This window comes from Rhinolophus hipposideros (genome assembly GCF_964194185.1).
Source record: "Rhinolophus hipposideros genome assembly, chromosome: 20".
Lineage (NCBI taxonomy): Eukaryota > Metazoa > Chordata > Mammalia > Chiroptera > Rhinolophidae > Rhinolophus > Rhinolophus hipposideros.
In genome coordinates this window covers 10,208,016-10,232,607 of record NC_138066.1, presented here as the reverse complement: position 1 = coordinate 10,232,607, position 24,592 = coordinate 10,208,016, and the positions used below count along the sequence as shown (strand labels likewise).

General features: G+C 58.8%; 3 protein-coding genes across 9 annotated transcripts; 2 read left to right on the top strand and 1 right to left on the bottom strand.

Annotated features, from left to right (window-relative positions):
* Positions 1-11,958: 11,958 nt before the first annotated feature.
* Positions 11,959-20,355, top strand: KDM6B (lysine demethylase 6B; the record flags this gene model as incomplete). 6 transcript variants are annotated; one of them, XM_081029702.1, is made up of 21 exons in its annotated part: positions 11,959-12,096; positions 12,190-12,331; positions 12,545-12,643; positions 12,750-12,969; positions 13,078-13,170; positions 13,258-13,419; positions 13,506-13,709; positions 13,799-14,143; positions 14,240-16,521; positions 16,622-16,748; positions 16,842-16,947; positions 17,760-17,965; positions 18,088-18,152; positions 18,239-18,307; positions 18,398-18,546; positions 18,680-18,794; positions 18,893-19,080; positions 19,222-19,363; positions 19,652-19,778; positions 19,868-20,038; positions 20,154-20,355. In XM_081029702.1, the coding sequence occupies exons 2-21, from the start codon at positions 12,195-12,197 to the stop codon at positions 20,175-20,177; spliced, it is 5,031 nt and encodes a 1,676-aa protein (XP_080885828.1). In that variant the 5' UTR covers positions 11,959-12,096; positions 12,190-12,194. The 6 variants fall into 6 exon arrangements, with proteins under 6 accessions (XP_080885828.1, XP_080885826.1, XP_080885827.1 ...); XM_081029700.1 differs by having other exon boundaries at positions 18,236-18,307; XM_081029701.1 differs by having other exon boundaries at positions 18,085-18,152.
* Positions 20,356-21,718: 1,363 nt separating this feature from the next.
* Positions 21,719-22,782, top strand: TMEM88 (transmembrane protein 88). Its single transcript, XM_081029695.1, has 2 exons — positions 21,719-21,958; positions 22,089-22,782. Exons 1-2 carry the CDS (start codon positions 21,752-21,754, stop codon positions 22,356-22,358), a joined length of 477 nt encoding a protein of 158 aa, XP_080885821.1. The 5' UTR covers positions 21,719-21,751; the 3' UTR covers positions 22,359-22,782.
* Positions 22,783-23,389: 607 nt separating this feature from the next.
* Positions 23,390-24,304, bottom strand: NAA38 (N-alpha-acetyltransferase 38, NatC auxiliary subunit). Of its 2 annotated transcripts, XM_081029694.1 has the most exons (3): positions 24,101-24,304; positions 23,724-23,907; positions 23,390-23,551 (listed from the first exon to the last, which is right to left on the bottom strand). In XM_081029694.1, exons 1-3 carry the CDS (start codon positions 24,179-24,181, stop codon positions 23,439-23,441), a joined length of 378 nt encoding a protein of 125 aa, XP_080885820.1. In that variant the 5' UTR covers positions 24,182-24,304; the 3' UTR covers positions 23,390-23,438. The 2 variants fall into 2 exon arrangements, with proteins under 2 accessions (XP_080885820.1, XP_080885819.1); XM_081029693.1 differs by having other exon boundaries at positions 23,399-23,551; positions 23,724-24,280.
* Positions 24,305-24,592: the final 288 nt, after the last annotated feature.

Genomic DNA, 24,592 nt, shown 5'->3' with positions numbered 1-24,592 from the left:
GGCGGAATAGAGCTGTGGATGGACGTTTGGGTCTCGGTAAAGGACTGGGAAGACTGGGGCGCAGGACGTCCGGGTCCCCTAGAAGAGAGCAGGGTGGGATGGGGGAAGAGCTGAGAGGCAGGTGGCTTGGGTTCTGGGTATCAAGAAGGGCCTGAAAGGACTCCCAGTCCACCTAGGGCTGGGATTCCCCTTCCCGACAATGGGGAGGGGGGGCGGGGCGCGGCGGTCCCTAACACTTAACGGGTAGGACTAAAGGTCAGAGTTTGCAGATAGATCTGTGCGGTGGCTTCTGGAGGTCGGACGTGGTCAAGTAGGGATGTGTCTCCGGTCCCTGGGCCACTTCCCACAGGTGAGGGGTACAGCCTCAGCTCTGACCCTCACACCAGGAGCCCCGATAACCTCCCTGCAGTGGCCTCCGCCTCATCCACTCCACTGCACATCACGTCCCTTTACTCGGCGTCACCCCGCTCGTCTCCCGCAAGTGGGTCTTGTCCCACTCTGCCCTCTCCCGAGTTCCTGCCCCTCGCCCTTTTTCGTGCTGAACCTTCCTGACGTTGCCACGAGATGGCGAGGGCGAGACGCACAGCCCGAACTGAGAGGAGTGAGGTGGGGGATAAAGCCATGAAACAACCGAAGCCCCTAACCCCGGCCGGAAGGAAAGGTGGGCTGAGGTGCTCTTTTGGCTTCCAGTCAGTCTTCTCAGTCCCTCACAGGAAATTGTGGACGGGAGGGCGGAGGGCTGAGGATGGGGAGAGGGCTGGGGACTCAGTTTTCGCCTCTCCGGACTGGGGTAAATAGTGGAGAGGGGCAAGCGGGTTGGTTCCTAAGCAACGCAGCTTCGCTACCAGTCTACGGTGGCTTATGGCAGTATCTTGGGATGGGAGTTGGTGAGTGTGGGGGGGCTGGGAGCCTGGGGATGGTCGAGGGCAGGACGCCTAGTTCTCCGGACAGGGAGAGCCTAGGAGTAAGGAGGGAGGCAACGAATTGCCACCAAAATGGACTCGACGGTCCTCCGGAGGGAGGAAGGACCCAGGCGCAGCGCTGAGCTCCGCTCCGCTCCCCTTCCCCCCGGGGGTTGCTTGCCCTGTTGCCAGAGTAACTGGAGAGCCAGACTCTAGAGCCAGATTCCCGAACTCTCGCGTCCGCCCAATCCGCTCCAGCAGACGTCCCTGACATCAGGCTCCTGGCAGCCAATGTGGTGGAGGCATTATAGAGCGACAGGAAGAGGGAGAGGGGAGGGGCAGAGGCAGAGGGAAGGAAGGAGTAGCTGTCCGGGACCCGCACGTGCACTCCCACACGCTCGCGCCCAGTGCCCCTCCTTCCGCCACACGCGCCCGAATCCCCCCTGCGCCTGCGCCGCAAGTCGGCGCTCGCTGCCCCACCCCCCACGTTGAGTCTGTGTTTGTATAGTGGTCCTAGGCTGGGCTCCTCACCCCCTTGGGACTCAGACCTCTGGGTACGCCTGCCATCTTTCGCGAGGTCTCGAACCATTAATGCTCAGCCTTGGGTGGAATGGGCCGAATTTCCCACCAACCCCCCCAGCTGGCGCGCCACTTTCCCAGGTGGGCTGGGCGGAGCTGTGGTTTCTGGCCCCTATACTCAAACGCTGCCTTCCCGGGTTCTGGTTTGGGTTGCCTCAAGAGGAACGGAACGGGGACCAGAGCCCCTTCCCGTGGCTTCACTCGCTCAGGCTTAACTGCTGTTGGTGGCGGGGGAGAGCGCTGCGGGGAAGCCCGGGACAACTCGGGTGATTCTTCCCGGGCCATCGTCACGCCCCTTATTCGCGTGAATTCCTCGTCTTTGATGTGCACCCAAATCCTTCCCATTCCTGATGTTTTTTCCCCACTCGTTCTGGTGCTCTTTGCACCTCCCTCGGTTTCTTTCGAGCTGTTTGTACCCCTCTCCACTTGTCCTTCCCGGCTTCTCCCGGTTATATAACTTCCTCTAGCCGTGTCCTGGTTTCAACTCCACAGACTCCGCCCTGGAACAGCGTGGGGAGGGGCAGGAGAGTTAGGGACCCAGACAGATTCCGGCTGGCGGCCGGCAGGGGCACGCGGGATCCCACAGATGGGAGACGAAGTACTGCGGGACTTGGTACCCCCGCCCCATACCTCCCGCTTCCCACCTGAGATCTTGCCCAGGAGAGAGAAGGCACAGTATCTCTGAGAGGCGTGTCGGGACTCCGTCAGAAATATGGGTTGGGAGGTCAAGGCTGGAGGCGGAGAGGTGGAGCCCAGCGGCCCGAGTCCCTGGAATTGGACTCGTATTGGGAGTAAAAGAGATCAAGGCAGGAGCAGGATGCCTGGGTCCTGGTCCCACCTTGCTTCCTCTCCTTTTTGGGTTCCCAGAATTCCTAAGGCTATTTCCCAGGAAGCTCAGCCAGCGGCCCTCTCCGCCCGTAAGGGTCAAAGGTTTGTGTTAGAGGTGGCCTGGAATGATGTCACCAGTGCACGTGCCCTGGGATGGTTGCCAGGCAATGTGGCCTCCTCCCCTTTCCATTCCGGCCCCCCACCTCTGCCCCGAGTCCAGTTCCATCCCCGTGCCATCTTTTCCCTCTCTCCCTTCCCTTGGCCTTAGCATCCCGCAGGTGGGAAACCCTGGCCTGGAGTTTTGTGAGGGGGAGGGGCACGGGTGTGGTGTGGTGGAAAGACTTTACCCCTTTGCTGGGCTGAGAGAACTCTGGATCGCTTTTCCCTAGACTGGCACAGAAGAGCTTTCCCTCCAAGCCCCCTCCCCCCTTGAAAGAGCCTTCCAGATGTTTTTTTTACTTTTCCACCTGCTGCATTGCCAAGTATCCTAATGCTCCAGTGTTCATTTTGTGTTGAAGTGAGAGTGGTGGCAAAATAACTACCCCCAGGAGAAGAGCTCTGTGTGGTATGAGGGAGTCACTGGACACCCGCTCATCTCTGACCTTAATCAACGGCACCACTACTTTCACCCCAACAGCAAGGAGGAGGGTCAAGAAACAGTATTAGAATGAAAGTCAATGTGTTTATCCTGTGTAGGTGCGTGGAACTCTCTCTTGAAGGAAGAGGACTCAGTTGATAGATATGGCTGCTCTTCTCTATTAAGTTCTGGGGTTGGTTATGGTATTAGACAAAATTGGTTTCCCTTTTAATGTACCTGAGAGCTTGGGCTGTCAGATCAGACTTCATTCCATTCCCAGCTCTGCCACTTAGTGGCCATAGGAACTTAGAAAGGTCACAACTTCTTTGAGCCTCATATTCTTAATCTGGAAAATTTAAGTGTCAATACAGTACCTACCTTCTAGGCAGTTGGAAAGATAAAAATTAGATAATTTATACACAGCACTTAGCACAGTGCCTGGCACAGAACAAACACTGAATAAATGCTTGTTGTGAAATGCTTATTATTGCTAAATGATGTTAGTTATTACTTTTATTATTAAAGTTGGTAGGCCAGGACCTTAGGAGTTCCTTAGGGAGGAGTGGAGAGTTTGTGTTAATTTGTTGGGTGGGGGGAGGGGGCTGGGGATTAGCTTCCACTGCTTGTGCACTTTATTTGATGAAGGCTTTAGCCAGATTTGTATTGCTTTCTTTAGGATTATTATCCCCCTCTTGGAGAAGAAACAGCTCAGATTATTCCTCTAGCTGTGAAAATAAAATAATTGTATTGTGGTTCTTGACTTTTAAGCAAGACCCCAGTCCCCCTCCTATGTTGTTCTCTAGAGCCTTTCAATTTTGCAAAGGGACTCCACAGTTTCCTTTGCGGGGACGGGGCTTGTCTGAGGGGTGTGTAAAAGGTTGGGGTGGGTGGGTGGAGAGAGACTAGTGTTGGGGGCTGGGGGGGCCGGGTAGTTAAAGGAAGAGACCGGAAGGGAGGAGGAGGGAGCCTGCTGGTGGGGAAGGAGGGAGGGGAGGAGGAGGTGGAGGAGGAGGAGGAGGAGGAGGAGGAGGAGGAGGAGGGAGGGGGTTGGGGAGAGCCTGCTACAGTTCTTTGTTTGACTCCGGGACTCAGGGACGGGGAGGAGGAGGGAGGGAGGCAGAGGCTGCAAGCGCCGGGGCAGGCCCAGGAGGCAGAGGAGGGACCGTCTCCCCCGCCCCCCCAGCCCCACTCCCCCCCTCCCGCTGCTCCCCCCTCCCTACCCGGACACCGGGGGCACCGCCGGGGGACAGACACCCAGCAGGTAACCCCGGCCTAGCTCGCCCTCTCCTCTCGGGTTTTCCTCCACACCCTCCCGTGTGACCCCTTTCCCCGGTTCCGTCTCCTTGTTTTCTCCTGGCCTTGCTTCTTTTCCCTGGCCTTCCTTGTTCCATCTCCCCCACTTGGGCTTGTCGCCCGCTGGCCGCGCCGCCGTCTCGTGCAGCCCGACTCCCTTCACCTCGCCCGACAGCCTGTGCGCCCCAGGTCTTTCCGCGGCACCTTTCGGGGCTCTGTCTTGCTGTTTCTTCAGGCTTTGCTTTCCTTCCGACCTGTCCCTTGGGGCTCTGAGGAAGGAGGGAGTCCCTGTCCTTTTCTTACTCCCCCAGTTTCCCGCCCCCCCAACTCTGGCCCCCTTTCTCCTTCTAGCAGTCTCTAGGGGTGGGGAGAAAACCGGAATTTGGGGGGCCCTCTGGAGGGGCACGGGGTTGTGTGTCGCTGGGGAAAGGGACTGTGTGTGTGCCTGGTGGGGGTGGGGGCGGTTAGTGACCTGGCTGTCTCTGTTGTCCCTTTAAATGGCCCTCACATTTCTGGGGACTCATGGGGGGGAGGTGGCAAGCCGCCTGCCTGGGGGGCAGGGCCCTCGGTTAGTCCACACAATCAGGGGTGGTAATGATTTAAAGGGACAGTCTCGTTGTGGCCGCTGCCACCCTCCGCCAGCGGGAGGGGGAGCCGGCAAGCCATGTCTGGGGAGGCTTGGCTGACAAGCAGGGCATTTGAGGCTGAGTCTGTTTTGAGGCCTGCCAGGTCTGGGACAGTGCTACGACTGAGAATGTGCAAGGGTGACAGCTTGCCCAGGGGGGCATTCAGCCTGAGCTTACTCCGGGGCCTCATCTTTGGGTTCATGGACTCCTTGGCCAAGAATCACTGAGTCCAAACTACAGAGCCTGTAGGCCACCAGGTGGGGGCCACCAGCACGTCTGCAGGTCAGCAGCCTGGCCTGGGCACATTGGAGCTGGCCCTTCAGCTGCCCCTTTTGTTGTTTGGCTCTGTGCACAAGAAAGTCCCAGCCCCTCCCCCAGATCCCTCTCCCCATCCACATGCCCCCCCAAAAACACACCCACCCCAGCTGTTGGACAGATGAATTACAGCCTCGGCTTGGGGCCAGGGCTGGTGAGGGATTAAAGCTCTGGGGCTGGCCCTTTAAATGGCTGTTGGCCCCTCCTCCACTCTGATGTCCAGACACCCCATATATACCCCTGCTGACCCCATTGGCTGCCCCTCACTCCTCTTGGTTTGTCCTAAGGCCTGGCACTCCTGTTTCTCTAGGCTAGACCCTCCCCAGCGTCCCCTTCCCCCCTAACCTAACCACATATATAAATGCTACAGACTGCACAAACACACATTCCCTGGTCCCACATTCTGAGTGTTCCTGTCCTGAAGGGTTCTAGCCTCAAGCTCCCTTCTCTAGCTGAAGCACCTTGTCAGCCTGGCCTCCCTAGCCTGCAGCTGACCACTACCCTGACCCAGTGAGGGGCCTTGCATGGGTCAGAAATAGCACCTCCCTGGGGGCAGTGTCATCAGCGGTGGAGGCAGCTTGCAGTACATTGCATCATGGAGGCTGGGGGCCGGAGGCCTGAGTCTCCGGAGCAGGAGGAAGGATGGAGGCTGGAAGGCCAGAGAAGGGAGAGAGTAAACTGAGAGCCCAAGCGTCTGGGGGAGCCCAAGGGTCTGGGTCCTTAAGGACAGAGAACTGTGGGTTAAGGGAGCACAAAACATAGATCTCTGAGGAGTGAGTTTGAGATGAGGGCAGACTTGGGTCTGACCACTGGACGGACACTGGTTCTTGGCCCCTGGACATAGGCCTAAAGACTTAGCTTCTTGTCTCTGAGAGTTAGGAGGGGAGAGAGGGCCTCTATCACCTTCTTGGGCCACATAGGGGAAGGAGGTGATGGGGAAACAGGATATGGCCTTGAGGGGTGGGATGGAAAGGAGGCTTGCAGCAGAGGCCACTTTCAGACCCAGGACCAGAGTCACAGTCCTTGCTAAGGAGGAAGGCTTCTCCCTGCTGGGCCTGTTCATCTAGTCTGGCTACCTGTGCTGCTGGTAGAGACCTGCCTGCACCCGCCTGGGGGAAGAGGAGGGGGCAGAGTCCAGAGGGTGGGGTTGACTGGTGTCTTGATAAGGTTAGGGAGGAGGCAGAGCTGAAGGAAGAGGATCTGCATGCCTGGGGCCAGGATTGAGGCTGACTTGGGTGCAGATGTCAGGGGTGGCTGGGCCTACTCTGTTGCCAGGGACTCTCAGCAGGAGAGTCCAGTTAGAAGAGAGATCATGGCGTGGGTGTCCACTGTGGACTTTCTCAGATTCCATAGCATGCTCCCCTTACTCGCTGGTCCAGGCTGCTTCCTAAAGGGGAAGGGTGGACTACTACTTTAGGGATGGTTTTTTTCTGGTTGCCATGGAAACATTCTCCCATCCCATCTGACCACCACAGCCAGGTTTCTCCTCAATAAGGGGGTAGGCAGCACAGGAAAATTTTCCAGTCTGGGAGACCCCACCTCTAACTGTTTTTTTTTTCTTTTAGGTTCCCCCCGGCACCATGCCAGCCCCATAGTACTACCGATCCCACCCACTGTGGTCTGCTGCATCCCACTGCTGGGGCACTGGTTCCAATGAGATAGGGCACAACAAACTCCATCTGGTAAGTCTTACCCCAGAGCACTGCACCCTATCCCACCCCAACGGTCCGATTCTGTACCACATGCTTGAAGAAGCGTGGTATAATCTTTATCATGCCCACTCCTCAGAATGGTCCAGTCCAACTCTGAGCATCCCCCCACCATGTGGTGTTTGAGTGGTTCAGCCTTCCTGGTTTATGGAGCTCCCCTCTCTTGCCTATGAATAGTTCGGTCCTGTACTTCACCAGCCTGTCCACTACCACCAAAAAAATCTCCCCCAGTGCTACAACTCATTTGCTAATTGAATTGGATTAAGCTAGGGTTTGCAAGCTGGAAAATAGAGGTGAGATACACTGGAGGGATTTTTCTTGGGACGGGGAGGGCTTTGTCCCTATAAGAGTTGTTGAACAGACTGGCTTATGGAAGGTGATTGGAAATGGATTTGGAGATACACTGGAGATCATTGCTACAACCACCTGCTGTTGCCATGGCAGTCTTGGCATTTCACCTTTACTTCCAGACCCCTTTCTGTTCTGTTCTCTCCCCATTGCACTACAATATTTGGCCCCCCCACACACACGCACCCTAAGTCTTACTCCTCTGCTGCTTACCTCTGTCCTGCCAGTTCTCAGCCTGAGGCCCTGCTTCAACCCCCATTCCTCTATAGGAGAAAAGATGGTACCTAAGCCAGGGACTTAAGTTCTCTGAGTGTGCTTTGCTCTTCTCCATTACTCACTGAGTTTTTCGAGTGGCACTGTTTTCTCCTATGTATCTCTATTTGGCAAGATGGTTTGTACATTGGGGTGCCTCAGTGGAATTGTGTTGAATGAATGTGTTAACTGAACGAGCTTCATTGCCAAGAAACCGATGGCGTCTGGGATCTGCTGCACAGTCTCCTACCCATATCTCTAGAAGACATGAGACATTTGGGATGGTAACATGGGGTGGAGCTGAGTGGCAAGCTGACCCAAGAAGTGATCTGTGAGGATAAAACCAACAGAAGGAGAATAGGACAGAGGCATTATAGAAGTGTCAAGAATGAGACTCTGGAAAGAAGCCCAGCTCTTCCATTCTCTTGCAGAATGACCTTGACCAATTACCTAACCTCTCTGAGCTTCAATTTCCTCATCTGTAAAATGGGGTAATAAAACCTCTTATGTCAGGTTTTGGGGAGGAGTTTTAAAAATGTATAGAAAGTGATTAACATGGTGCCTGGCATGTAATGAGGATTCAGTAAATGCTAGTAATAATCATAACGGGAGCCCGAGGGAACTGGAGAATAAGACAGAACTTGACTGAAGTCAGACAGACCCCCAATCACTGATCCCGCAAGGCCTCGGGATTCAGGGGAGTCAGGGGAGGAGTCAGTAGGGTCAGTCGCTCCAGTGTTTCCCTGACTGTTCAGGAACATGTAAGGCAAACACAGAAGGGCATGTGCAGAGACACACGTGATCACACAAGTGATGCAGAGGCAGACCCAGACAAAAGACCGAGCCAGGAGCCAGGCAGACACACAGACAGAGCCAGCAGCGCAGAGTCATGTAGACAGGCACAATGACAGGAACGCGTCACACACAGGCACTGAAGGAGACCAGATGAGCAGATATGCAGGTGCACATGGAGACAGATACCGGGACCCGCACACAGCCGACCTTGTCAGACAGAGTGCTGAACACAGCGGTCCAGTCAGAGGCAGACACAAGGCTCGCAGTGACACATAGCGGGCCAGGGCCGGCACTGTCACTCCTCGGTGGGGGGCGGGGAGGGGCCAACAGCGGGGGAAAGCTGGGGAAGGGAATCCCGAGCGGGCGGCCTGCCCGGGTGGCTGAGTCACAGCGGAGCCTCAGCCGGCAGCCCTCCCCTCCGCCTCCCCCTCCCCCAGGTAAGAAGCGAGCCTGTAACCCCTCGCTTCCACCCGGCAGAATGAGGCTTGGCAGGGAGCAGGGTGCGGCGGGGTTCCCGGAACGGCCCCACCTTCGCGCGCGTGCAGCGTGCCTGCTGACTGACTGCTCGGTAAAACCCTGTCTGCGGGGTCTTGTCTTTGGCCAGCATGTGAGGCTGCGTGCGACCGTCTGGCCCCTTAACCCGCGTCCTGCGGGGCTGGAGTGGTGCGTGGAGGGGCTTCTCGGGCCTCAAGCCGGGAGAGAGTTAAGTGGGTGTGATTGATGGAGTGGGTCTCTCTCTCGGGGCCCAAGGGGGAGGGGGTCGGTTAAAGTCTCCGAGTCCGGAGCCCGGATGGAGGGGGCGGAGCTGGGCTTAACCGGGAGTGCCCGGATGGAGAGGGCGTGGCTTCTGCCGGAGAGGAATTAACCCTTTCTGAGCGGCTGACTCCCGGGACTGGGTTAGGCGGTAGAGGATGGAATGTCTCCCCTAGAAGTATACGGTCCTCGCAGCCTAGCTTTGGCCGCGTGGGTCTACCTCTCATCCGTTTTCGAGGAGTCCGTGGTTATCCCTTACCCTTGGTTAGTACGGACACCAGGAGTCGGAGAGGGCTATTCCTGCCCCAGAGCGAGAGTGGAGGTGAGAGTGGACCGCGAGCCGGCTGCCGGCGCCTGGGGAACAGGTGTGAGTGCGGAGTTGGGATTGCCGGGCGCTGGGAGGGGCCGTCGTTCGGTAATACGAGAGGGGAAATTCCGCGGGACCCGTGGTGAGCGGTGTGTGGGCTGAGTTGTGTCTGTGTCTGACTGTGTGTCTGTATGTGTTCAGGGAGGCGGAGGCTGAGTCAGTGGGAATAGGGGAAGGTTTTCTGGGTGACTCACGCTCCCCCACCCCAAGCCTGAATCAGACCCCGAGGGAGGGCTTTGTACGGGAGGAGGATAGGGAGTCAGGCATCTGGGTCCCGGGTGAGGGACAAAGATCCACGGTGTTTGGCGAGAGTGAGTGTGTGATTAGTATGCAGGAAGTTTTTGTTCTCAAGTGAGGGCTGCTGTATTCTGAATATCGGCGCGGGGGTGTGTGTGGATAAAGGTGGAAAGGGGCTGGAGGGACAGGGCTCACTGGTTTAGGGAAAGCTGAGTCAGTTCCCCGTGGGAAAGGGGAAGTGGTAGAGGGGAAGTGTCATCATCGCAGAAGGGGAAGCTGCATTTCCTGGTAACTGGCAGCGCCCTCGGCACCACTTCCCAAGCGGGTATCTGTGCCTCTGATATCTGGAACCCCCGTTCCCCGTTTTGCTATATCTGGACTGTGGGTCCCGTGACTTCGGGGAGGGGGGCAGCCGGTCAGGACGTACTTGACCGCAGTTAAGAGCTGTACTTGTCCCAGAGTTTGGTAATTGACCGAAAGGCTGTACGGTGAAGAGAGTGAGTTCTGACATAATCTCCGCGTGAACTGCGGAGATGGTCCGCAGAGCCCAAGCGCCTGCCAGGGCTCGGCGGGGAGTGGCACGCTGGGACCTGTAGAGTCTAAGAGCTTGCATGCAAACAGACGACCTACCAGAAACCCTCCTGCCCTTGTGGTCTGGGTGGAAATTTCCCCACAGCGCAGACTTTTCTCAGCGAGGGCGAACTTTCCAGCCGCCCCCAGCCCCGTGTCGCGCGTTCTCCCCCGGCTTCCTGCCCTGCTCAGGCTCCAGCTGGAGCGCTGGCCCCGCCCCCGCCGCTTTGTACTCGACATTCGCCTCTCGCAGCTCTTTGTACTCTAGACTTTCAATGGACCGATCCCGGGAGCGGAGCTGGCTCCCTACCTGAGGGGACGCCGGGTAGGCGAAGAGGAGGCTCTGGGACCAAGATCCCGGACTCAGAGATGGGAGAAGGAAGAAATGGGGCTAAAGGGAAGGTGCCCAGGAAGGGGAGCGCCGCGCTGTCTTGGGTCGAGCCAGCACCGACGGGAAGGGTTGGGGGGTGGTGTGTGAAGGAGGAAGTGAAACGGGTTTTGGGTTCTTTAAGGGAGTGGGCGGTGAGAGTGGGACAAGGGTGATGTCACCGCCTGTCGGGCCCCGCCCTCCTCCCTCCCGAAGGACCCCCCCCCCCCGTACACTTACACACGCCGCTTCCGCTGCGCAAGTAGCCACGTCACGGGCAACCCCCGAAATCCCCCCTCCCTTGGGGGGCGGGGGCCACGTGGGCCGTGGGGAACCGCGTGGCCCCGGCGGGGAAGGGCATAGAGGATACCAGAGCCACGCAAGAGGGGCCACACGGGACCGTGGTGCGCGACTTCTCAGAAGTTGGGGGGTTAAAGGGGATTTTGGTTTTGGGGGTCGGTTGGTATTGAAGACCGAGAGAGCCAGAAGTGCAGGAGCTGAAGGTACTGGGTATGAGTCTGGGTGCTTGACCATGATTTGGGATGGTATCAGGTGTGGGGGATGAAGCGCTCAGATCGCGGCGCCGGCGGGTTTGGGTGCCGTAGAAATCGCGGTGACTGGCCAGCCCTAAGCATTCCCAAGGGGCACTCGGACTGGGGAGGTCAGGCACTGGGCGAGGTGAAGAGAGGATGGGGATCGACGCCTTTGTCTGCGTTGCGCATCTGTCTGCTGTCGGTCCGTGGGTCTTACGGCGGGCGGGGCGCGGGGGGGGGGCGTCTCGAGTAGACTAGAGTGGAGCACCGGCGGCTTTGTGGGCGCGTGGGATTTGCGGGGAGCGCCATCCCCCAGGCCGGCCCGGGCGTGCGACTGGCCACCTTCACCCTCATGGGTCACAGGCCCGGCTTGCCCCGCCGGCCCGAGTGTCAGGTCCTAGATGGAGACCCTAGGTAGGAGCCTCCGGGTCACCTCGGGGTCACCCGGGGCTGAGCCCGTCTGACCGGCTCCGCCGCCCCTCCTCCCCCGGCCGGCAGCAGCCAGGCTAACCTCGCTCCTATTGGTCCCTGGCAGGCTGTTACTGAGGCGGAGACGCGGGTGATGATTGGCTTTCTGGGCAGAGAGGCGGTCCTGTGATTGGCCAGGTCCCTGGAGCTCGCCGACGCTGTGAGAGGAGGCTCCCACGGAAGCCGGGTAAGCAGCTGCGGCGTTGCCTGTAGGCTCTGGACTGGCGGTCCTGCTCCCTGCCACTCGTTCAGGCTTCTAGCCACTCTTCTGGGCTTCTAGTGGCTCCTTAAGTCCAGTGGGCCTCCTCTCAGGGAAAGCCAAGGCCGGGCGCCCTGCGCAGATGACAGATCTGTGGGTGCCGCAGCCAGGCCAGTCTAGTCCCTGGGACCCAACTGTGCTGGCCAGGTCACCTCACTTGCCTCTTCCTCTCTAGAATTGGCTGTGAAAGGCCCTGGGCGGCCATCTGGGGGCAGTGGGCTCTCCTGTCAGAGCGGCTGGAGTGGGACCATCACCCCAGAGAGCTGGGGCAAGGGGCTGTGCCCCATCTCCAGGGCTCCTGGGGCCACTGCTGACCTGGTAAGGGGAAGACTGGGGCTGGGTTGGCTGTGTTTCTACAGGCAGCTCAGGCTCTGCCCCCAGTAAGACCATAATCTCTTCTCCCTGATTCAGGCTGGATGCATCGGGCAGTGGACCCTCCAGGGGCCCGCGCTGCACGGGAAGCCTTTGCCCTTGGGGGCTTGAGCTGTGCTGGGGCCTGGAGCTCCTGCCCGCCCCATCCCCCTCCTCGTAGCGCATGGCTGCCTGGAGGCAGGTGAGAACTTGGGCCATCTCTCTATCTGTCTCCAGGTACTCATCTTCTCATCTATATCCTTCAATCTCATTCTCTGAGTTTTTGCCATTCTATGGGCGTCAGTGTAGTCCTAGTCCTCAGCAGTTTTCTCTTATTCCCTCAGTCCCCTCCTTAGTAGGTAGGGACAAGACTGTTTTATCTTGATGTACATTAACAGACCCCTTCTCTCTTCAGGTGCTCTGCCAGCATCGGGCAGTCCCCACTCTCTGCTCCTCTACCCCCTTCACATGGCAGTAGCTCTGGGCACCCCAACAAACCGTACTACATTCCAGGGTGAGTGAAGATTCAAAGGTACTGAGGATGGGAGGTAAAGGTGGAGCCTTGAAAGAGTTCCCCCAAGTCTGACCACCCTCCCTTCCCAACCCCTTTTGCTCTGCAGAACACCCACCCCGAGACCTCTCCATGGGAAGCTGGAATCCCTGCATGGCTGTGTGCAGGCATTGCTCCGGGAGCCAGCCCAGCCAGGGCTGTGGGAGCAGCTTGGGCAGCTATACGAGTCAGAGCATGACAGTGAGGAGGCCATACGCTGCTACCATAGTGCTCTTCGATATGGAGGAAGTTTGGCTGAGCTGGGGCCCCGCATCGGCCGACTACAGCAGGTGGGACGAGGCAGAACATAAGAAGCTAGGATTGTGCCTTCTGGCTCAATGCCCTGATCTTATGTCTACTTCTGTCCTGTTTCTTGCACCCTTCCTCCACCTCCCCAGGCCCAGCTCTGGAACTTTCATGCTGGTTCTTGCCAGCACCGAGCCAAGGTTCTGCCCCCACTGGAGCAAGTATGGAACTTGCTGCACCTTGAGGTGAGGCTGGGGCTAGGTGGGTTAAGGAGGAGTGCTGAGCCAGGTCTACACCTGTACCATTCTCTCTCCTCTTTTTTTTGTCCTCAGCACAAGCGGAACTATGGGGCCAAGCGGGGGGGCCCCCCAGTGAAGCGAGCCGCCGAACCCCCGGTAGTGCAGCCTGTGCCTCCTGCAGCACTCTCAGGCCCCTCAGGGGAGGAGGGCCTCAGCCCTGGAGGCAAGCGCCGGAGAGGCTGCAACTCTGAGCAGGTAAAGTTGTATGTATGTGGGCAGGCAGGCAGTGAGTGGGAGGATTGGGGTAAGGAATGGGATTCTCACACACCCTTTTCTTCTAGACTGGCCTTCCCCCAGGGCTGCCGCTGCCTCCACCACCATTACCACCACCGCCACCGCCACCACCACCACCACCACCACCCCCACCCCTGCCTGGCCTGGCCACCAGCCCTCCATTTCAGCTGACCAAGCCAGGGTTGTGGAGTACCCTGCATGGAGATGCCTGGGGCCCTGAGCGCAAGGGTTCAGCACCCCCAGAGCGCCAAGTGAGCACCTATCTGTTGTCCCTCATCTTTTACCTGCAAGTCCCTGTGTCCTCCATTCCTCACTTAGTGTCCTCATTTGTCTTCCATAGGAGCAGCGGCACTCGCTGCCTCATCCATACCCATACCCAGCTCCAGCCTATGCCACGCACCCCCCCAGCCATCGGCTGGTCCCAGCTGCACCCCCAGGCCCAGGCCCCCGCCCCCCAGGAGCAGAGAGCCATGGCTGCCCGCCTGCCACCCGTCCCCCCGGAAGTGACCTTAGAGAGAGCAGAGTTCAGAGGTCGCGGATGGACTCCAGCGTTTCACCAGCAGCAACCACCGCCTGCGTGCCTTACGCCCCTTCCCGGCCCCCCGGCCTTCCCGGCACCACCACCAGCAGCAGTAGCAGCAGCAGCAACACTGGTCTCCGGGGCATGGAGCCGAGCCCAGGCTTTGTGAGTGGTGACCACCAGGGTGGAGCGAGGCAATCAGTGAGGGCTGGTATGAGGTGGCTCCAGCAGCCCTCTGACTGCCTCACCTTTCACTTGCAGTCCAGCGCTGACCATTACCAAACTCCCGTGCTGGAGGTCTCTTCTCGCCAAGGCCGCCTGGGGCCCTCGGCACATAGCAGTCGGAAACCTTTCCTGGCAGCTCCCACTGCCACTCCCCACCTGTCCCTGCCACATGGCCCTCCCTCATCTCCTCCATCCCCCTGTCCCCGTTTCTTACGCCCCCCACACCCCCCTGCCTGGCTGAAGAGCCCAGCCTGCCGGTCAGCCCGTGAGGATGGAGAGATCTTAGAGGAACTCTTCTTCGGGGCTGAGGGACGCCCCCGCCCTCCTCCCCCACCCCTTCCCCACCGCGAGGGCTTCTTGGGGCCTCCAGCGCCCTGTTTTTCTGTGGGCACTCAGGATTCGCACACCCCTCCTACTCCCCCGACCACCACCAGCAGCAGCAGCAGCAGCAGCAGCAGCAGCAGCAGCAGCAGCAGTAGCAGCAGTAGCAGCAGCAGCAGCAGCAGCAGCAGCAGCAGCAGCAGCAGCAACAATGGCAGCCACAGCAGCAGCCCTACTGGGCCTGTGTCCTTTCCCCCACCTCCCTATTTGGCCAGAAGTATGGACCCCCTTCCCCGAGCCCCCAGCCCAACACTGAACCCCCAGGACCCACCTCTTGCACCTCTGACTCTTCCCCTGCCTCCAGCTCCTCCCTCCTCCTGCCACCAAAATACCTCAGGAAGCTTCAGGCGCCCGGAGAGCCCTCGGCCCAGGGTCTCCTTCCCAAAGACCCCCGAGGTGGGGCCGCCGGGGCCATCCCCAGGCCCCCTGAATAAAGCCCCCCAGTCCGTGCCGCCGACAGTTGGGGAGCTGCCTGTCCGAGGCGCGCGACTCTTTGATTTTCCCCCTACCCCACTGGAGGACCAGTTTGAAGAGCCAGCCGAATTCAAGATCCTGCCTGATGGGCTGGCCAACATCATGAAGATGCTGGATGAATCCATTCGCAAGGAAGAGGAGCAGCAACAACAGGAGGCAGGCGTAGCACCCCCGCCCCCCTTGAAGGAGCCCTTTGCTTCTCTGCAGCCTCCATTCCCCACTGACACACCCCCAGCCACCACTGCTGCCACCACCACCGCCATCACCACCACAACCACCACCACCACCACGGCCACCCAAGAAGAGGAGAAGAAGCCACCAGCCCTACCGCCACCGCCGCCACTAGCCAAGTTTCCTCCACCCCCCCAGCCACAGCCGCCGCCACCCCGACTACCCCCGCCAGCCAGCCCTGCCAGCCTGCTCAAATCCTTGGCCTCCGTGCTGGAGGGACAAAAGTACTGTTACCGGGGGACTGGAGCAGCTGTTTCCACCCGGCCTGGGTCCTTGCCTGCCACTCAGTATTCCCCCAGTCCCCCATCAGGTGCTACAGCCCAGCCGCCCACCTCAGCGGCCCCTAGCGCCCAGGGCTCCCCACAGCCCTCCGCTTCCTCGTCATCTCAGTTCTCTACCTCAGGTGGGCCCTGGGCCCGGGAGCGCAGGGTGGGCGAAGAGCCAGCCCCAGGCCCCAAGACCCCCGACCCGCCTCCCCCACCCCTGCCTCTGCCTCCTGCTCGCTCCGAGTCTGAGGTGCTAGAAGAGATCAGTCGGGCTTGTGAGACCCTTGTGGAGCGGGTAGGCCGGAGTGCCACAGACCCAGCAGGTCCAGTGGACACTGCAGACCCATTGGACAAGGCAGACCCAGTGGACAGTGGGACTGAGCGACTGCTGCCTCCTGCCCAGGTCAAGGAGGAGAGTAGTGGGATGGTGGCAGCAGCAGGACCAGGTAGCAGTAAGCGGCGGCAGAAGGAGCACCGGCGGCACAGGCGGGCCTGTAAGGACAGTGTGGGTCGGCGGCCCCGTGAGGGCAGGGCAAAGGCCAAGGCCAAGGCCCCCAAAGAAAAGAGCCGCAGAGTGCTGGGGAACTTGGACCTGCAGAGTGAGGAGATCCAGGGTCGTGAGAAGGCTCGTCCCGATCTTGGTGGGGTCTCCAAGGCCAAGCCACCCACAACTCCAGCCCTTCCACCAGCACCTGCACCCTCTGCCCAGCTCACACCCGCATCAGCCCCTGTCACTGGGAAGAAGGCTCGGGAAGAAGCTCCAGGGCCACCTGGGGTCAGCCGGGCTGACATGCTGAAGCTGCGCTCACTTAGTGAAGGGCCCCCGAAGGAGTTGAAGATCCGGCTTATCAAGGTAGAGAGTGGTGACAAGGAGACCTTTATTGCCTCTGAGGTGGAAGAGAGGAGGCTGCGTATGGCGGACCTTACCATCAGCCACTGCGCTGCTGATGTCGTGCGTGCCAGCAAGTGAGTTAGGGGCTGTCATCCATGAGGCTGCTGACCTGGCCTGCTGGGAGGTTCCCTTCCCCCTTCACCCTATTTCTCTCATATCACTGTCCTCCCACAGGAATGCCAAGGTGAAAGGGAAGTTTCGAGAATCCTACCTTTCCCCCGCCCAGTCTGTGAAACCGAAGATCAACACCGAGGAGAAGCTGCCCCGGGAAAAACTCAACCCACCCACACCCAGCATCTATGTATGTATGCCCCTGCCAGAGGGTTCTAAGACAGTGTTGGGGGCCATTGGGGTTCTCTGAGCCTGATCCAGCCCTGTCTCCTGGTTGTCTCAGCTGGAGAGTAAACGGGACGCCTTCTCTCCGGTGCTGCTGCAGTTCTGTACAGACCCTCGAAATCCCATCACCGTGATCAGGGGCCTGGCAGGCTCCCTGCGGCTCAGTGAGTGTGCAGGAACAGAAAGGTGGGGGAGGGCTGCAAGGATGTGGGGCTTTGGGACCCTCTGAGAGCCCCCACACTTGAAAACCCAGGACAGTGGCTATAGTGAGCTATCCTCAGTCAAAGGTAGGCCATATTTGAAAAGTGCTCTGAGTGATGGGTCAGCTGGCCTCAGGCTTTCCTCCCATCTGTCTGTTTCCAGCACTAGGCAAGTGGCAAGGGGATGTATCTTAGGGCCTGGTTAGAGTCAAAAAACTTGGTTTTCTTGGTGATTAAGGATGCGAAGAGTACAGATTTTAGAGAATTCCTGAAGACTCATGGTTTGGGGCTTTCTCTTTTTTAACCTTTATTGTGCAAAGTTTCAAACACATACAAAAGTAGAGGGAACCATATAGAAAAAAAAAGTCAATCTTTTTCCCTCTATACCCATATATTTTCCCTTCCCTCTACTGAGTTGCTTAAAGCACTTTCTAGGCCTCACTTGAGTAAATCTTTCATTGGATCTGATGATACACTGCCATTCATTAAACACCTACAATGTGCCAGGGTGCTGTGCACATGTGGCCTCGTGCACACCTGAGGACTCTGACGGAGAGGCTGAGGCTGAGCAGCAGTGGGAGAAGGGGTTGGGGATGACCAATCCTCCCAGCTTCATGTGGGACTTGGGTTCTTGCCTATTCCTCCTGGGCTGACATCTGTAAAGCCTATGTCCTCCCTGTCAGAGGCTTGGGGAGTAAGAAGAAACAGGGTGAGTTGGGTCCTCACTCCCTGCCTTCTGCCTCTGTCCCAACACCATGCTTGGTCCTCCCTTGCAGACTTGGGCCTCTTCTCCACCAAGACGCTGGTGGAGGCGAGTGGCGAGCACACAGTGGAGGTGCGCACCCAGGTGCAGCAGCCCTCAGATGAGAACTGGGATCTGACGGGCACACGACAGATCTGGCCCTGTGAGAGCTCCCGTTCCCACACCACCATTGCCAAATATGCGCAGTACCAGGCATCGTCCTTCCAGGAGTCCCTGCAGGTAACAGGCGAGCATGGGGAGGCAGGGGTGCAGGATCAGGGGAGTTGGGACTGGGGCTGTAGCTGAAGTGCTCTTGGAAGGTAGCTGACCCAGGCCTGCCTACCCCTGTGCCTACCAAGCAGGAGGAGAAGGAGAGTGAGGATGAGGAGTCCGAGGAGCCAGACAGCACCACAGGAACTCCTCCTAGGTATGGTAGAGTATGTCCCTTCCTTTCATGACTCCGTCCCTTCCCTGTGCTTTTCCACCAACCTGTGCTCTTTGCCCCCGCAGCAGCGCACCAGATCCGAAGAACCATCATATTATCAAATTTGGCACCAACATCGACCTGTCTGATGCCAAGCGGTCAGTGGGGCTCAGGCCAGTAACGCTGGGGCAGCAGTACTGATGGGTCTGCAGAGCCAGGGTAGCATCTCACTTTTGTTGCCGCCGCAGGTGGAAGCCCCAACTGCAGGAGCTGCTGAAGCTGCCCGCCTTCATGCGGGTAACATCCACGGGCAACATGCTGAGCCATGTGGGTCATACCATTCTGGGCATGAACACGGTACAGCTGTACATGAAGGTCCCGGGCAGCCGAACGCCAGGTGCGGGAAGCGCGCGGGGGGCGGGGCTGATGTCGGCTGCTCCGTCAGCCAATGAGGGCCAAAGGGCTGGCTTGTGGCGGAGCGCAGGCTCCGCTCGGCCAGTTACTATGACGTTCTCTGTTGCCTCCTGCAGGTCACCAGGAGAACAACAACTTCTGCTCCGTCAACATCAATATTGGCCCAGGCGACTGTGAGTGGTTCGCGGTGCATGAGCACTACTGGGAGACCATCAGCGCCTTCTGCGACCGGTGCGCGCTGCCGCTACCCCTGCCTCCACTAGATCTATTCCCCCTCGTCCCGTCCCTGGATCCCCAGGTTTCCATCTGACCCTGTGGCCACCCCGCAGGCACGGCGTGGACTATTTAACAGGTTCCTGGTGGCCAATCCTGGATGACCTCTATGCTTCCAATATCCCTGTGTACCGCTTCGTGCAGCGCCCTGGAGACCTTGTGTGGATTAATGCGGGGACCGTGCACTGGGTGCAGGCCACTGGGTGGTGCAACAACATCGCCTGGAACGTTGGGCCCCTCACTGGTGAGAGGGTGGGGCGCAGAGCCACTCAGCCTCGTGGGGGTGGGGGGAGATTCGAGGGCAGCCAGCTGTGAGGGAAAGGGCTGGGGTCCAAGTGGCTGGGGCCTGCCTGAGAAGCCTCTAGTGATCCCCTCTGGCCCGCAGCCTATCAGTACCAGCTGGCCCTGGAACGATACGAGTGGAACGAGGTGAAGAACGTCAAATCCATTGTGCCCATGATTCATGTATCCTGGAACGTGGCTCGAACTGTCAAAATCAGCGACCCCGACTTGTTCAAGATGATCAAGTGAGGGTCCTATTTGGGAGGGAGCCCATCTCTAACTACCTGGTCCCGTTCTTGTCTGCCTGTCTAATGTTACCCCATTCTCCATCTTCCTCTCAACCCTTTACCATGCTGTAGTATTACTGTGCTGGGGCGGCTGACCCTGCTCTGAGAAGCTTTATTTTCCAGGGGTCCAAACAGACAAAAACCACATGAAATTTCATCTGTTTCAGATGGGAAGCCCCTGTAGGTGTGGGCTTCTGTCCCGCTCTGCCCGCAGCCCTGCCTCATTACCACTCGCCCCCCACGCAGGTTCTGCCTTCTGCAGTCCATGAAGCACTGCCAGGTACAACGGGAGAGCCTGGTGCGGGCAGGAAAGAAAATTGCCTACCAGGGCCGGGTCAAGGACGAGCCCGCCTACTACTGCAACGAGTGCGACGTGAGTGGACCGGCTCCCTCTCCTTCCCGGCAGAAAGGGTGCCCCCAGGGGCTCTCCTCTTTGGTGACTGCCCCTGCTCCCTGTCACAGGTGGAGGTGTTCAACATCCTGTTCGTGACGAGTGAGAACGGCAGCCGCAACACGTATCTGGTGCACTGCGAGGCTTGTGCCCGGCGCCGCAGCGCGGGCCTCCAGGGCGTGGTGGTGCTGGAGCAGTACCGCACGGAGGAGCTGGCACAGGCCTACGACGCCTTCACGCTGGTGAGGCCCCAGCGCGGGGCCGCGGGCGGGGACCCCGAGGGGTGCGCTGAGGGCGGACTGCGGGGTGGGCCGACCCGAGCCAGTCCCTGAGCCCCCGCCCGTTTTCTCCCCGCAGGCCCCCGCCAGCACGGCGCGATGAAGCCGGATGCCCCGCCCGCCTGCCCGCCCGCAGGGCGCCGCGGGGCCACCAGCACAGGCCTGGGCTGGACCTAGGTCCCGCTTTCTGGCCGGGAAGGGGGTCGGGCCCAGCCCTTCCACCCCATTGGCAGCTCCCCCTCATTTAATTTATTAAGAAAAAAAAACTTTTTTTAAACAAATATGAGGAAAAAAGGAAAAAAAATGGGAGACGTGGGGGGAAGGGGCTGGCAGCCCCTCGCCCACCAGCGCCTCCCCTCACCGACTTTGGCCTTTTTAGCAACAGACACAAGGACCAGGCTCCGGCGGCGGCGGGGGTCACATACGGGTTCCCTCACGCCTGCCAGCCGCCCGCCCGGCGCAGATGCACGAGGCTCGTGTATGTACATAGACGTTACGGCAGCCGAGGTTTTTAATGAGATTCTTTCTATGGGCTTTATCCCTCCCCAGAACCTCCTTTTTTACTTCCAATGCTAGCTGTGACCCCTGTACATGTCTCTGTTTATTCACTTGGTTATGATTTGTATTTTTTTTTTTGTTTTTTGGGGTTTTTTGTTTTCTTTTTTGTTTTTGTTTTTTAATTTATAACAGTCCCACTCACCTCTATTTATTCATTTTTGGGAAAACCCGACCTCCCGCACTCCCCAAGCCATCCCGCCCGCCCCTCCAGGGACCGCCCGCCGCCAGGCTTTCCCTGCGCCCCCTGCGTGTCCGGGCCCGGCCCGTCGGTCTCCGCCCGCCCGTGGCTCCAGCTGGGTTCTCATGGTGCTCAAACCCGCTCCCCTCCCCTATGTCCTGCACTTTCTCGGACCAGTCCCCGACCCTACCCAACCCCAACCCCGCCTGAGGGTGAGCGACTCCTGTACTGTAGGGGAAGAAATGGGAACTGAAATGGTATTTTGTAAAAAAATAAATAAATAAATAAAAAATTTAAAAGTTTTAAAGAAAGAACTATGAGGAAAAGGAACCCCGTCCTTCCCAGCCCCGGCCAATTTTAAAAACACGAACTTTCCCCTCATCCCCTTCCCCCATTTCTTTTTAAGCGTGAAACAGCCCAGGGCCAGGGCCTACCTGGGGCAGGGACACCCCGGGATGAGTTTCTCTGGGGCTTTCTTTTCGTTTTGTCGGTTTTTTCCCTCCATGCTGGGGCTGCGGAGGGGTGGGGGGGTTTACAGTCCCGCCCCCCTCGCACTGCACTGTCTCTCTGCCCCAGGGGCAGAGGGGTCTTCCCAACCTTACCCCTATTTTCGGTGATTTTGTGTGAGAATATTAATATTAAAAAATAAAATCAGAAAAATCCTGTTTTGATAGTGTTCTGGTAATAGGGAGAGTACCGGGAGGAGGGCTGTAAGCCCGTGATTGATGGGGAGAGAATGCGCAGACCCCGGCCAGGGTGAACCCCTCCCCGGAGGCGCCTGTGGAATGTCCAGAGCTCTGGTCCGCTCCTCCGTATGGGGGGGTGCCTACTCCAGGAGCCGCATTCCAGGATAAGGGGGGTGGGGAGAGGCCGGGCAGGGGGAGGGGCAGGAAAGAGGGCTATAAGGGCCGTGGCCCAGGCGGGCGGGAGCCAGGCGGGCCATGGCGGATGTCCCCGGGGCGCAGCGACCGGTTCCTAGCGGCCCAGAGCCCCGGGACCCCCTGGACTGCTGGGCCTGCGCTGTGCTGGTCACCGCCCAGAATCTGCTGGTGGCTGCCTTCAATCTTCTCTTGCTGGCGCTGGTGCTGGGGACCATCCTGCTACCTGCTGTCACCATGCTAGGCTTCGGCTTCCTCTGCCACTCCCAGGTGAGCGTGCGCCCCGGGGTGTACGTGTACACGAGTGCGGGTGTATGTCGTGATGGTAGTTGTGAGGTCTATGGGCTACAACTTCTCGCCTGGGCTATTCGGCTTAGACTTGTCGCCTCTTCTCCCACAGTTCCTGCGTTCCCAGGCACCCCCTTGCACCGCGCACCTGCGGGACCCGGGCTTCACTGCCCTGCTGGTCACTGGATTCCTGCTCCTCGTGCCGCTGCTCGTGCTTGCCCTGGCCAGCTACCGCCGCCTCTGCCTGCGCCTCCGCCTGGCTGACTGCCTCGTGCCCTACAGCCGAGCTCTCTATCGGCGCCGGCGCACCCCGCAGCTGGGACAAATCCGGGCCTCGCCAGGATCCCAGGCCGTTCCCACATCAGGAAAGGTCTGGGTTTGAGAACCCTCGAGTCAAGAACAACCCTCCCTTTTAGTGGCCCAAGAACTTGAAGCCCGGGGGTCTTCCTACCTGCCCTGCCCCCACCCCTGCCTCAGCCTGGTCCCAGGATCCCCTTGGCAAATAGCAGCATTTGTGGACCCAATGCTGGTGAAAATTCGCCACATCCCGGAAAACCCTTTCCTCTCACTACCCATATCTGAATCCTGAACATCTGGGCTGGACCCTGCACACACACACACACACACACACACACACACACACACACACACACACACGCTCTGCCCCCCCCCCCCCCTTGTGAATAGGACAACTGAACCTCGCCGGTGCCCTCCTTTTCCGGTGCAACTCCTTTAGTATTTACGGGCTGGTGGGTGACGTCGGAGGGGAAGGAGTGATCACACATCAATAAAGAATTAATGGACTGAATGTGCTCCTGGGATCCTGTGAACAGAGGGGCGGCACAAATACTATTACTCCTGCCCTGTGCCCAGGAGCAGGAGACAACATGGGACGCAGTGTGTAGCTCAAGTGTGCAGACAGGAGCATCTTTCAGCCTCAGCCTCCCAGTCTTCCCTTATCGCATTAGCCTGTTCTTCCTGGCCAGACCCCAGAGTTCTGTCCCTGTCCCCAAAGTCACCTCCCCATCAACAGAATGGAGGGGGCCTGGCCTTTGTGGCCTGCCCTGCGCCCCTTGGGGACCCGAGCCCGTTCTCTGACCCCAGCTTAGAGGAACTCGGGTGTTGCCAGGCCGGGGAGGGAAACAATGGGTCTTCCGGAGCAGGATGACACCCCCTCCCGTCGCAGCAGCGTGGGAGGGAATATGGTGGGGTCCACCCTGGGGCCTGTTGGTCTGAAGCTCAGCCTGTCCCCCACCCCCACGCCCGGGCCTGAGGGAACCTTTGGCACCTCTGGACATCCAGGTTATTGCAGAAGGGTTGACAGTGCTTCTGACTTCAGATAAACCTTTCCTCTAGGGGTGGGGTGTGCGATCCTTGCCCAGGCATCTCAGACACACACACACACACACAGACCACTTTGGTTACAGATTTAATGAATTCTGAAAGGCATGCGCGATAGTGGTCAGAGATAGGGAGGCCCCGTCATGCTCTCTCTTTGCACCTCAATAGAAACGATGTGGTGTCCGGGTACCATGGCCAGGCCCAGCACACGGGGTTCGCCAGCGGAGAAGGAATCTGGAAAGAAGAATCAGAGCATCAGGGAGGCAGGCCAGCGTCGGCCCCGCCCCTTATGAGCCACGACTTCTAGCCCCAGAAAATAAGGGGTGCAGTCAGGCACTGAAGGCGAAATGCCTTGCTTGAGGCTCCGCCGCATTCCCAGGCGGGTGTGCATTCCCTGGGCACTGACCCGACGGCTTGAGGAATTCCTGAGCCGAGCCCAAGATAACATTGCAGTCGCGGTCGGTGCAGAGGAAGCAGCCGACCAGTGTCCGTCCATCTGTCATACGAATGCGCATAGTCTTGTTTAGCAGCGCCTCCAGCTGCTGCCGGGCACGCGCAGCCGGCGAGTCCTCGCGCTCTCCGTCTGAGTCCTGCGCGGGGCGGGACTTGCGCTCAGACCGCGCCTCCCCGGCTGCTGCCCGCCCACAGAACCACAGCTCCCGACCGCCCGCGGGGCGCTCACTTGAATCCCAGAGGCTGCCGGGAGCTGCAGTTCCCCCCTCTATCCCCTTCCATATTGCTCCCCGACGACCCCTCAATCTCGGAACCCGAACCCGCGCTAACCCCAGCGCTGGAGCTGCTTTGACGCCGGCTGCAACAGCCATTCTCCTCTCGTAGCAGCATGGTCGGTCCAGCTCCGGCCATTTGTCCCAGGGCCTCCTCCAGGCCCTTCTACTTCCTAGGAACCTTTCGGGTCCTGTGGTCTGAGATCTCGCGAGCGCTCTCCACCTCTTCTGCGCGAGATCACTTCTCTTCCTCCTCCTCCTAGTCTTCTCGTAGAGATCTCGCGAGCTTCTACTTCTCCAGCGCTGTGACTCACGGAGGCCTCTTACGCCCGATGTCTTAAGATATCGCGAGAAATTTAACCTCTCTGGCTTTTTTTTACATATCCTTGAACCCAGGAATTTAGCAAGAATATCTTCTTTTCACAATCGCACAACTCCCTTTTGTTTTTCTGCCTCACGAGAAAGTCTGTCCTAAATATCCCCTTGTAGTCCAGGGTACTCTGAATTAAAAATGTGTTCGCTTCCCCCTCCCCCCAACTGAGGACGCAAC